The sequence below is a fragment of the Dipodomys merriami genome, unplaced genomic scaffold (genome assembly GCF_024711535.1).
Source record: "Dipodomys merriami isolate MVZ:Mamm:240054 unplaced genomic scaffold, mDipMer1.0.p SCAF_29, whole genome shotgun sequence".
NCBI classification, from domain to species: domain Eukaryota; kingdom Metazoa; phylum Chordata; class Mammalia; order Rodentia; family Heteromyidae; genus Dipodomys; species Dipodomys merriami.
Genome location: NW_027204381.1, coordinates 19,343,370 through 19,355,748, shown reverse-complemented (window position 1 = coordinate 19,355,748; position 12,379 = coordinate 19,343,370). Strand labels below are relative to the sequence as shown.

At 60.4% G+C, this 12,379-nt stretch overlaps 1 protein-coding gene across 2 annotated transcripts; it reads left to right on the top strand.

Moving 5' to 3' along the window:
- Window positions 1-28: 28 nt before the first annotated feature.
- On the top strand, window positions 29-8,095 carry Fxyd2 (FXYD domain containing ion transport regulator 2). Of its 2 annotated transcripts, none has more exons than XM_070038563.1 (7): window positions 29-484; window positions 2,842-2,940; window positions 6,288-6,326; window positions 6,743-6,817; window positions 7,553-7,589; window positions 7,728-7,758; window positions 7,928-8,095. In XM_070038563.1, the coding sequence occupies exons 1-6, from the start codon at window positions 397-399 to the stop codon at window positions 7,750-7,752; spliced, it is 363 nt and encodes a 120-aa protein (XP_069894664.1). In that variant the 5' UTR covers window positions 29-396; the 3' UTR covers window positions 7,753-7,758; window positions 7,928-8,095. The 2 variants fall into 2 exon arrangements, with proteins under 2 accessions (XP_069894664.1, XP_069894665.1); XM_070038564.1 differs by lacking the exon at window positions 29-484 and adding an exon at window positions 2,441-2,596.
- Window positions 8,096-12,379: the final 4,284 nt, after the last annotated feature.

Below are 12,379 nucleotides of genomic sequence, written 5' to 3'. Positions count from 1 at the left end.
GACCTGTTTCTGCGGCCACAGCAGGAGCCGGGAGCCGGTGCTCCTTGGGGTGCGGGGGACTGGCCCCCCTCCCTGCAGTGGAGCCAGGAGTGGGGTGCTAGGGAATTTTCTTTCTTTCTCCTTGAAGCCCCTGTCCAGCTGCTGGGCCGAGACCAGGAGGAACTGACCGGCAGCCCCCCAGAGCCCAGGCCGGCGGGGCCAGAGAGCGCATGTTGGGGCTGATAAAGGTTGGCCGGCTGGCCGCCCCAGGCCCCCCAGATCCTGGAGGTGCAGCCGGGGTGTCCTCTGTTCCCCACCCCATGTGGGGGGTGCAATTTCAGAGACCTCGGGGCTGCGCCAAGCAAAAGATTGCAGTGAGTAGCCTGGTCTCTTACGGGCTCAACTGAGAGTGGGAGAATGACACCGCCATGTTCTAGAACCTTCTTTGGCCAAGGACTGTTACCTGCAGTAGCAGCAGCTCTTCCTGCAGCAGTCCTGCCTGTAGGTAGGTGTTCCTGTCCCTCTGTGCACAGAAGGGTCCTCCTCTCTCTCCCCCTCTCTCCCCCCCATTCTCCCCCTCCCCCTGCCTAGAAGGCTGGTGATCGTTCTGGACAGCCCGGTGTCCCATGTGCTGCCCACACCCTCTGTCTCTCCCGTGTGGTGGAGGAAGGTGCCTGGTTCTGCAACTCTGTGTTAGAGATGAGGTCCCTCCCTGGGTCCCTCAGTGAGCTCTCAGCCAACAGCCAACTCTCCTGCCCCAGACCGTCCTTCCTTCCCCGGGCTCCTGCAGCCTGCAGAGAAGGGTCAAAGACACAAAGGGTTTTTCGTGAATTGTCCAACCCTCAAGGGCCCCCCAAGCAGATACACACATGGGGGCGGTGGGCAACTTTCAGGGAAATGTGGACCAGGGGCCAAAGGGGCTGGGGCCTCTCTGTGGGGGGTTCTGATGGCTTAGGGAAGGGTTCCTTGTCCCCAGAGCCAGCTAGGATGGGATGATGGCCTGGGCAGCTGGCGGAGGGCGGAGGGCGGAGGGCATGAGAAAGGCTTGGACAGGAGAGAGGTGGAAAGGCAGATCTCGGCAGATCTTATCCAATGTGCATGCATCGGGGCTTTAGGGGGGCTGGGAGGAGTGTGAACAGGAGGGAGGGGATGCCTCGGGAAGGCTCCTGGGGGAGCTGTTGGCAAGGTGGGGTGCTGGCCCAGTTATCTGTGGCCTGGAAGGAGGGCGGGCTGCCTTAGGCAAGCTCCAGTTCTGATGTCATCTTTCTGCGACTGGTTCATTCATCTCACAAGACCGAGGGTCTACTCTAAGCCATCCCAGGCCGGAGGGTCCAGGACTGGACCAACACGGTGGTCCTGGACCTCTTGGAGCAATCCTTCTGGATAAGAGGAAAACAAACACGATAAGGAAAGCACAGAATGTGTCAGATGGTGCTGCGGAGAAAAAGGGAAGCCAAGAAGGGGGTTGGCGTGTCTCAGAGGATGACGTGAAATTTTTAGACCGGGGTACCAAGAAGGGTCTTCCGAGTCAGACCGAGGAGGAGAGCCCTGCCAGCAATATGTGTCCAGCTGGGAGCTGAACACATCGTTCCAGGCCTCAGGAAGAAGAGCAGCCTGTGCAAAGATCCTGAGGCAGGAGTGAGCTCTGGAAGGTTAGCAGCCCATCAGGTGACCAGTATGGTTGGAACAGAGTGACTCACGGGGAATTCAGGAACACAAGGTCACGGGGTGAGCACAAGGCTCTTTAGGTGAGATGCCTGCGCCAGGTCACTTGAAAGTCCCAGGTGGCCCCGACACTGGGCACCTCGACTTCTCCACAGACCCGGCTCGGGGAATTTCCACTCCGCTGGGAGGCTCAGGTTTGCACTTGGACACATGTGACACAGCCACGGGGCAGCGTTGTCCCTGGCCTTGTGGACATCCAGGAGGGGCACAGGAGGCCTGGAGTCTGAACTGCGGGCTCAGGACCCTGGAATGGACCTCAGCCCAGCCCCGCAGAGCAGGGCTTCAGGACCGGCAGCGCTGCTGGGAGGGGCACAGAGACCAGACCCAGCGCGGCCAGGCTCTGGCGCGGCCATGCCAGGGCAGGTGCCACACACAGGCCCCTCACCGTGGCCTGGCTCTCGGCTGGCCCCAGTGGTCTCTGAATGGCAGGGTGGGCTGCCCTCCCCCGCCCTCTCCCGCCCTCCCCCACCCTGGCACCAGAAGCGTGGCCTCCCGGCGGCTTCCTGGCACCAGCGGCCCTCAGAGGCCTTATTAGGCGCCCAGTCCTCGGAGATGGTTGGGCGGATGTGACCTCACGGCAGTGTCTGGTCCCCGTGGCCGTGTGACGCCCCTGTGGGGAAAGGCAGGGCACCCCAGGAGCCCCAGAGTCGCTCAAAGGACAGGAAGCCGGTGCCCCCGCCCTGTCTGCCCTGGTGCCTGGGGGGGTGCTGTTGTTCCCCCGTCCAGGCTCAGGGGACTGGCAGCTGCAAAGCCAGGGCTCAAGGCTGGACACATGGCCCCGAGGGCAGACCCGGGGGCGGGGTGAAGACTCAGGGCTCGCCCAGCAAAGACTCGGGGGACCCACAGGTGCCCTGCAGCCTCTCAGAGCCAGCAACCGGAAGGCCGGAGGAGAGTGAGTTTGGGGCTCTGCCTTCTTCCATCCTGGCCTTCTTGTTGGGGACCGGGCTGTGTGCATGGAGCTCCGGGGAGGGGGCAGCAGGCGGGAGGGGGGCACTGGCGCCCCGTGCCCAGGGTCATGGAAGTCTCCCTCCTCTCGCTCACGTGGGTCTCTCGCCCCAACCAGCCCAGGCAGGTGAGTGGGGGGGGGGGGCCTGGGCTCCCTGGCCAGCCCTTCCTCCTGGCCTGATCTTCCTGTAGGGGCTCCGCTCGCTCAGTGTGGAGAACACCCCAGCAGCAGCAGCAGCAGCAGCAGCGCACCCCGCTCTCCCACACCCGCCATGCACAGGTGGTACCTGGGTGAGTTGCCAGAGCCCGGCCCTTCCCCACTGCCCGGGCTGCAGCCTTTCAAACGCACCTATGTGAGCAAAGCAGAGGCGTGCCTCTGTGTGTGTGTGTGTGTGTGTGTGTGTGTGTGTGTGTGTGTGTGTGTGTGTGTGTGTGTGTGTGTGTGTGTGTGTGTGTGTGTGTGTGTGTCAGGGTCTCAACTCAAGGCTGTTGGTTCTGAGCTCCTCCCAGACAGAGGCTGGGATGGGAGCTTCTCCGGCAGCCTCCTTGTCTGTCTGTCTGTCTGTCTGTCTGTCTGTCTGTCTGTCTGTCTGTCTGTCCAGCCAGCTGCTGCACTCCTCCCACCCCCAATCCTAGCTGCCAGCCCTTTGGCCACATACATCCCCTTCCTCCTGTGCCTAGCTTTTCTCCAGAAAGTAGGGTGAGGACCCCCATTCCCTACCCTGTGGGGTCACCTGAAGGCCAAGGGCGCGACTTCTGTGGAGTGAGTGCCTGGCCCCAAGTGAGCTCCTCCATGGAGGCTGTCCATCCATCATCACCCATTATGCCCAGCCATCCATCCATCCATCCATCCATCCAGCCAGCCATCCATCTGCATATCCATTACCCATTTATCCATCCTTCTGCACATCCATTATCCACCCATCCATCGATCCAGCATCCATCTCCTATCTATCTATCTATCTATCTATCTATCTATCTATCTATCTATCTATCTATCTATCTATCTATCTATCTATCTATCTATCTATCTGCCTACCTACCTATCATCTACCTTAGTTATCTTGTTATCTATCTGTATCATCTATTATCTATTTCTCTACTTATCAATCTCTCTCTCCATCTATGTATTTATCTCTGTATCTCTATTTATCTATGTCTCTACCTATTATCTATCTTATTTAGTTACCTGTATCATCTATCTTATCTAGAATCTATCACCTATTATCTTTCCATTTCTCTATTAGTCTATCTATCTATCTATCTATCTATCTATCTATCTATCTATCTATCTATCTATGATCTATCTATTTCTCTTTCTCTGCATCCAGCCCTATTATCTCTCTGTCTAACCTCTGTCCTTGTCTTCCATTCCTCATTCTTTCGGCCCGAGTCCCTGGCTCCCGAGAAGACAGCCCTCGGGTCCTGTGCTGGGGGAGGGGGGAGCTCAGGTGTGTCACCTGAGGTGACAATCATGACAGTAGAGTAGTGCAGCCTGGAGGACCGGGCTCTGCAGCTCCGCTGCTGTGGCTGGCGAGCTTCAGTCCGGCCTCCCTGGCCTCAGTTTCCCATGTCTGCCAATGAGATCATGGCACAGCTGTCTGCAGGAGCCTCAGTTTCTTCGTGAAAGAGTCTAGAAGCAGGGTGGAGCCTTTCTGGCGGAGGGCTGAGGGCTGGACTGGGCCCAGGGCATGAGTGAGGAAGTCAGGATGGGCTGCGGAAGCTGGGGATTTGGGGGTCTCCGGGGGGCCGCGGTGGGGAGAGATGAGCCAGGCCTGGGCCTGCGGCCTCTGCAGGGTTGTGGGGGGCTCGCTCACTGCAGGGGGGGGAGGGCTCGCTCACTGCGAGGGGGTGGGGGGGAACTCAACTCTGCTGTGTGCAGCCTGGGCCCCTCACCTCTCCCCACCCACCCAGATGTGGCCGCTCAGGCCAGTGGAAGAATCCATTACCGAATCATCCCCGGCCTTCTCTCTGGAAATTTCCTTGGGGCGGGGCGGGGCAGGAGAGCCAGGCAGCGCTCTCCCGTGGCCCCTCGGTGCAGCCCGGCCCGCCTTTGCTCGTGCGGGTAAACATTGCCGCGCGGTTAATGTTTAATGCCCGTCCAGACGCATCTTCAAGTGGAGCAGCTGGGTGCGGGGACTGGGAAGGTGGCCGTGGCTATGTGGCCGGAGAGTGAGGGTGAGTGCGTGTGAGTGTGAGCAGGCGCTGGGCTGGGGGGCGGCAAGGAGACTCTCCCCCTTCTCCCTCTTCTCCCTCTTGCCCCCGGCCTGCCTTCCACGTACCGGCCTCCTCCCTAAGACAATCTGCATTGAGAAAGGGGGAGCCCTGCCTTCACCCTGAAAGCAGCCTGGACGGTAAACCTGGGGTGTGAACATCTGCCCTGCTGCCTCGGGCCGGGCCGGCTGGACTCAGTGGCTGGGAGGCCGGTAGGCTCTGCCTTCGGGGCTGTTTTGGGGTGAGAGTCCTTCAGGGGCCTGTGGTAGGTAAGGACCTGGGGGGGGGGCGGGCATGTGTTGGCAGAAGTGGCATCTGAAGAGATCCAGAAAAGAGGAGGCCATGGGTGGGCATTGGTGGGTGGCCTGGGTGGACACTGGTGGGCATGGATGGATGGATGGACACGGATGGGCGTTGATGGTGCTGTGGCTATTGCCTGGCATGGGTGGGCATAGGTGGGCGTTGGTGGGGGCTATCAGTGCCTGTTGGCTGGCGTGGGTGGGCGTGGGGTTCACCGCCCAGCTGGAGACAGGGTGTCTGGGGGGAGTTGCTTCCAGGTGTGGTGAGGTGCGTCACTTGGGTCCACCTTCGGCGGCTAACTCTCCACGCGACCTCCGACAGTGCCTGGGTCGGATCCGGGGGACACCTTGAAGGCTCCCTGCTATATGGGGACCCGGGTCCGGGTCCCCTTGTTCTTCCCGTGGTTCTGGCCTTCCTGAAGTCCAGCCGGCACGGACCCCGCCCAGCTTGATGTTTCCTAGCGGGGCTCGGCCGGCCCGAGGCTGCCCACTGCCCAGGGCACAGTTCAGTCCTGCCTGGTGGCTGCTGAGTTGCACATTCTTTCTTTCAGGCTGGTCTGGCTCCTTGGTGCCAGGAGGGCCTCCAGCAGGAAGCCCAGGGGCCGGGGGTAGGGGGGGCAGGCCGGGCAGCATGGACTGGAAGGACTCCTTCCTGCTGCCATCTTGAGAGTGCCCAGATTGGTTAAAGCCCTCGTCAGTGGGTTTCCCTGCTGTGTGACTGTGGTGGCTCACTTACCCTCACTGTGCCTCCATTTCTCTCACAAGTGACACTGGGATGATCTTGGTGCCTTGCAGGGCCAATGAGCCGAGGCTGTGGCAGCTGTATGTTCATGTCTAACACTGGGAGCCCCTGTGTGAGCGTCTCCCTCTGACACGCCCTGGCTGGCAGAGTGCAGGGCCAGGCCCGTCCCCTCTCCAGCGTCCGCCGCACCTGGCAGGCAGGCTGGCCGGTGGGGCTTGACTCTGGGCTCAGGCCCCGCAGGGAGGGGGTGTCTGTGTCTACTGCCCCATGTCCCCCCAGCACCTCGCCCTCCAGCTGTACCTCGTCCCCCGGGGTGGGGGAGGACCGCAGGTCTCCCTGACCCCATCTGTGGCGCCTCGCCCCATCCCTGGCTCTCTCCTCAGGTGGAAGCAGTCAAGAGGCCATGGACCCCTTTCACTATGGTAAGCCGGGTAGTCCCCCAGAGGCCCCCCCCCCAGCCTTCTTCCCTCCCCCCAGAGCCCTCCTCCCATCCCCCAGAGCCCTCCTCCCTCCCCCCAGAACCCTCCTCCCTCCCCCTTGCAGCCCTCCTCCCATCCCCCCAGAGCCCTCCCCCCTCCCCCCCAGAGCCTCCTCCCATCCCAGGAGTCCTCCTCCTGACCTCCCCAGAGCCCTCCTCCCATCCCCAGAGCCCTCCTCCCATCCCCAGAGCCCTCCTCCCTCCCCCCCAGAGCCCTCCTCCCTCCCCCCTTGCAGCCCCTGCCCTGGGTCTGCACAGGGCCCCCTCCACTCCCCATCACCACACGCCCAGGCGGGTGGGGGGGGAGGGCGGGAGGGCTTCCTGAAGTGGGGGTCACCACACGCCCCTTTCCTCCCCCAGACTATGAGACCGTCCGCAAAGGGGGCCTGATCTTCGCCGGCCTGGCCTTCATTGTAGGGCTGCTCATCCTGCTCAGTAAGTGGGAAGGGAGGCTGGCTGGGGTGTGGGGTGCGGGGTGTGGGGTGGGGGTACGTGGTGCGGGAAGGACACTATTGCGCCCTCTAGTGGCCTGGCAGAGAGCACAGCACTGGCAGAGGCCAGGGCTAGGCCGGTCCGGGAAGCTGGCACTGCCCAGACCACTACCCTTTCTGAGCTTGAGCCTCACTGCAGCCCGGTGAGCCCGCTCAGCACCACTGCCAGCACGGGACGGGGCGATCGGACTCACCCCGGGAGGCGCTGAGCGAGCACAGGCCTGTCTGAACCCCCCACTCCCGGAGGGAAGAGCCGTGGAGAGGCTCGGCACTCAGGTGCGGGAGGCAGGTGGGCCTGAGCAGGGAATCTTGGCTTTGGGGTTACTGCCATCCTTCTCTAAGTGTGTTGTGAGCAGCTACTGTGCACCCAGCACTGAAGTACTGTGCACGCAGCTCTGGCGAGGGACCCCAAGCCTGCCGGCCTCAGCCGCTCCTCCACACACAGTGCACTCGGCACCTGCTGCGGTAGTAAATGCTGCCAATGACTGCCTGACCTGGGCCCTGGAAGGCCCGCAGTCCAGCCCTCCGTAAAGAGAGACGGTCAGATGTGGCCTCCAAGGCGGGCATGGCTGTGGCCCTGGCGGGAGGGGACAGGGGAGCCTGGAGGCGCCAGATCTCGCAGGATCTCCTTGAAAAAGAAAGAAGTCAACAGAAACAAACATGCTATTGTCTTTCCAAGGTAAACGATTCCGCTGTGGGGGCGGCAAAAAGCACCGGTGAGTGCTGCCTGGGGAAACTGAGGTGGGTGGTGGGGAGGGGGTAGGGGGAGGGCAGATCCCCCCCCTCCCTCGTTTCCAGGACCCTGGACTCTCCCATCCCCCTGACCTCTGCCTGTCTGTTTCTCCCCTTCTCAGGCAGGTCAGCCAAGATGAGCTGTGAGGACAGGTATGTGGGGGTACGGGGGGGGCTGTGGGGGTTGCCCACATCAGCGTAGGCTCCATCACGTGGCTGAAGGTGACAGGGCCAGTGCCTGGCATGGAAGCTGGACAGACAGACAGAAGCCCAGCGCCCCACCTCCACCCTCCCCGCCCCAATCCTGCCTTTGTCTTCCCAGAGCTCACCGGGCCCTGGCTGCTGTAACCTCTGCTCCCACGGCAGCCAGCCCTCTGCAGGACGCTAAAGGAGGTGTCAAGTTCACCGTGAGGACGTTTGTCCTGCTGCTGCCTCCCTCCTGTAACTGCCCCGCCCGCTTCTTCCTGTCCAAGTACAAGATGGCCAGGTCTCTCTTGTGTCCTGGTCTTCTTTGTTCTGTTACCTGCTCAGGCAGAACGGCCGATCTGCCTGCAAAAGCAAGTTCAGGGCTGTCTGTCACCTAGAGCTGTCCCCTCTTTTCCCCCTGAATGGACGGCTGGGAAAGTCCCGGGGTCAGAGGCCTGGCTTCTGTATGCCTTGCAGAGGTCTGAAGGTTCACAGGTTCGAGGCCAGTGGGCCCCGCAGGCTCCCAGGAGACCCTGCAGGGCACCGAGGCTGAGGGGCCTCCGGTGTGCGGGACAGTGTGCAGCCCTGACCTTCCTCTTAGCTCTCCAGGAAGGTCGTGAGGACTGGAAGTTAGTGAACTTCCACTTCACTTGGAGATTTTCCACAATTCAAACCTGTAGCCGGTCCCAAACAACAACCAAGCAAGAGAATTGGGACACAGTCCCGGTCCTGGAGTGCAATCCCTGATATTGCCACAAGAGGGAGTCTGTGCCCACTTCAAATTACCTCAACTTTCCTCTTCAACTTTCCCCCAATGTCCCGTCCCCTAGGCCTCCTCCCTGCCCCCACGATCCCTTGATTTCCTGGGGAACCCTGAGCCTCAGACACCCACTTCACGAGAGGCAGAAAAGTGGAGACTGGCCTTTGGTAAGGGAGGAAGGGCAGAGGTGGGCTGCCAGAGCGGCCCTCAATCTCAGCTGCGGATCTGGGCAGAATCAATGGGGCATCTTGGTGTCTGAGCACCCTGGGGCCTTCAACATCGAGGGGGGGGGGAGTTATGGCCTGACCAGGAGGTGGGGGAGGGGAGCTGGGCAGGGAGGACCCAAGAGGACCCCAGGGACAGGTCCACAGGAGTTGCTGGCTCTGGATGTGGTGCCTCTGGGCCTTTGCTTAACCTGCTGGGACTTGGCCGCTCCTCACCACTTCCTGAGACACGAAGAGCCGGGTGTGGGCAGATGAGCTCTGGTGTGGTCTTGCCCACATGCTCAGGCACGCTGGCCTCCTCTCCCCTCCTCTCCCCTCCTCTCCCCTTCCCTGCCTGGACTTGGTTTCCCACTAGGACCGGGGTGGGGTGGGGCCCATGTCCAGGTGTGGTGGTCCCAGTGTAAGCCTTCCACTTTTTTTTCTTTTTATATTGGTTGTGGGGCCTGAACTCTGGGCCTGGGCGCTGTCCCTCAAGGCGAGTGCTCTACCGCTTGAGCCACAGCGCCACTTGCGGTTTTCTGAGTGGTTTATTGGAGATAAGAATCTCACGACTTTCCTGCCCTGGCTGGCTTTGAACCTCGATTCTCAGATCTCAGCCTCCTAGGATGACAGGCATGAGCCACCAGCGTCCAGCCTCCTTTTTTTTTTTTTAATGCTTTGGGACTTTGTGCAGATTCCTCCCCCTCCCCCAGCAAGTTTCCTCTCCTCCATTCTCCCTGCCCAGGAGGGAGCCTGGAGGACCTAGGGTAAAGAGGGGCTGCTGGCAGAGGGCGGCCTGGAGCCACGGGAACATGGAGAATGCTGTGCCGGGGCCCTTCCTCCTCCTCCCGCCTTCCTGCCTTCCCTCCGAAGCCCCTGTCAATCAGTAACCGAGCACATGCTGGACTGGCAGCCTGGGACCCACTGTCCTCGGATCCCCAGCACAGCCATTTCCGCTCCAGTGGCCACCACATGCCCTCTGCAAAGTCAAAGAAGTCATTCGGGAGGGGCCCGAGCCCCTAGACACCCGTCCCAGGACAGGGCGGGAGTAGGGGGCCCAGGCGAGTCTTAGATGGTCCAGGGCCCTTCCTGCTCCCTCTGCCAGCATCCTGGGCCTCTGGCAGACTGCCCTGTGTCATCCCGTGTCCTGCGCATGCCCACTCTAGTCTGAGCCCTGATGCCAACAAGCTACAGGAAGCAGGGATGGCCTTGGATGGTCACCCAGCCCGGTCCAGGCGCGGGCTGGGTGCTCAGGAAGCGCTTTCTGGGTGAACACACAGGCAGCAGAGCTGCGGTGGGGTGACGGGGTGTTGGGGAGTCGGCGGTGTGGGTGCTGAGTGGAGGTGGGGAATCGTCGAAGCCTTCCCGCCCTGGTGTCACAGTTAAGATGGCAGGCTGGGGCCCCAGCAGGCTTGGACGCGAGCTCGGGTGTAGCCAATCAGGAACCAGGTGATGATGGCCAAGCTCCTCACGCCCCGCCTCCACCTCCCACTGCACAGGTTCCTCATTTCAGAACCACGTCCACATGTTAGCCCTGGCACGGGATGCCTTCCTGAGCCCTGCAGGGCATCGCAGGATGCGGGATGCTGAGTTCTGGCCAGCACGCAGGACCGGGGTTCCACCTCTGGGTCTTGTGCTGTGGTTCAGCTTTTTGCGTCCAGGGTTGGTGCTCTGCCACTTGAGCCATCATACTTCCACTTCTGGCTCTTTGGTAGTTCATGGGAGATAAGGGTCTCATGGACTTTTCTGCCCAGGCTGGCTTTGAACCTCAATCTTCAGATCTCAGCTTCCTGAATAGCTAAGATTACAGGAGTGAACCACTGGTGCCCAGCTCCTTGGCGCTTTTCGAACCATGGCACAGACTTGGCTCGGCTGTCTGTGGGGGACCCCAGCCCCTGGGTCATCTGCTAGCTCAGCTGGGACTCCCCTACTTCTTTTAAGGACTAAGAAGCATTGCCAGAAAGTCAGCACAACTATCTATGTCTGGCAAGAAAAAAATTTTGGCAAGACAGGAATGTAGTGAAAGTGACAGGAGAGTTTATTAAAAGAGAAAGATGGACGGGGAAGGAGATTGCATGGCACGGTGCCATGGGAAGATGGCACTTCATTTCCAGCCATCCTTTGGGTGCAGACATGAGGATTACGTTTAGGTAGAGGAAGAATCAGGGGCGGGGGATGGAGGCAAGATAGTTTACGAGTCCTGGTCCCATGTGTGGCCTGGCTGGTCACTCTCTCGGTTCTGGAGTTGTTGTTACCACCGGCCTTACCCGAGGGGCGCAATCTGGTCCCAAAGAGATGGTTTCTCCAGCTCTGGGTGCACCGGGTCATTATGGGTAATTGTGCACATTTGGGGCAGTCTGTGACAGGGTGCTGGGCGGGCCTGGGTGTAAGAACCCAGCTCTGCCATCCCACCCTGTGGCACTAGGGGGAGCCACACACCAGCTTGGCTACACAGAAGCCAGAGAGGCCCCGTCTAGGCCTGGAGGGATCAAGGGGCTGGGCTGTTCCTTCCCCCAGGGGCCAGGCATGCTCAGTTCCTCCCAGGAGGTTAGGGTGACAGAAGGGCCACCCTGAGCTGGACAACATTTCCTGCCCCGTCCTGGTGGCTGGGCAGATTCCTGGGGGCGCTGCTCCTCTAAACCAGGGGCTGCCCTGCAGGTCTGAAAGACCCTCTGCCCCTTCACCCAGGCGTCCTCTTCCTCTGATGCCGTGTGCCACGGCTTTCTTGATTTCTTCCATTCAAATATCCAGGCCCCTGCTTCTGCAGTATGGGTGCTCTCTCTCCCTCCCCTGATTAGTGTGTGTGTGCACGTGCACGCATGTGTGTGTGTGCACGCATGTGTGTATGTGTGTGTGTGTGTGTATGTGTGTGTGTGTGTGTGTGTGAGAAGCCATTGATCCAGTCAAATCCCCCTTGCTCAACTGCAGAATCTGAGACCCAGAGAGACTCAGAAGACAGCACACCTCCTGTAAAACTTTGGGAGCACTGGTGCCGTTCCATTTCCCCAAGGGGTCCCAGGCCGCAGCCTCCAGTCCTCTCCTGAAGGCTGGGTCTGCGGGGATACGTCCTGACACCATGTCAAGAATGCAGAGGCTGGGGTTGGAGCCCCAGGTCTGTCCTCCAGGGGCTGCGGTTGCCTTTCCAAAGCCTCAACTTCCTCAGCTGTCAAAGGGGACTCGATGCTGGCCTTGCGGTGAAGCCTCTGCATACCAGCATATTTTGAAACCTGCAAAACTCCCAAACTCCACTTTCTGACTCGGATTAGAACCAGACCTAGACCGGCTGCTCCACAGGGGATCCCACAGCTGGAACTTTCTTCCACTTCCTCTGTAGTCCAAGGGGATTTAATACTGAAAGAATCTCATGCAAGTGGCCCCCACCCAGCCCAAAGGTTTCCAGGATGCTGTTGTTGGGCGACACCTCCTGGCCATGGCCAGTACTGCATCCTCTTCTAGCCAACCTACTTTAAATCACATTGCAAGACAGGTAGGTATGGTATTCTACTCCACCTCTGCAGATGCAGGAAGAAAGAGTCCTCCAGCTTATGGGGGGTGGGGGACAGAAAACCTAACTCCAGACACTTCCTGCTCAGACTGACAGTCAGGGAGACCCCCTAAATGATCC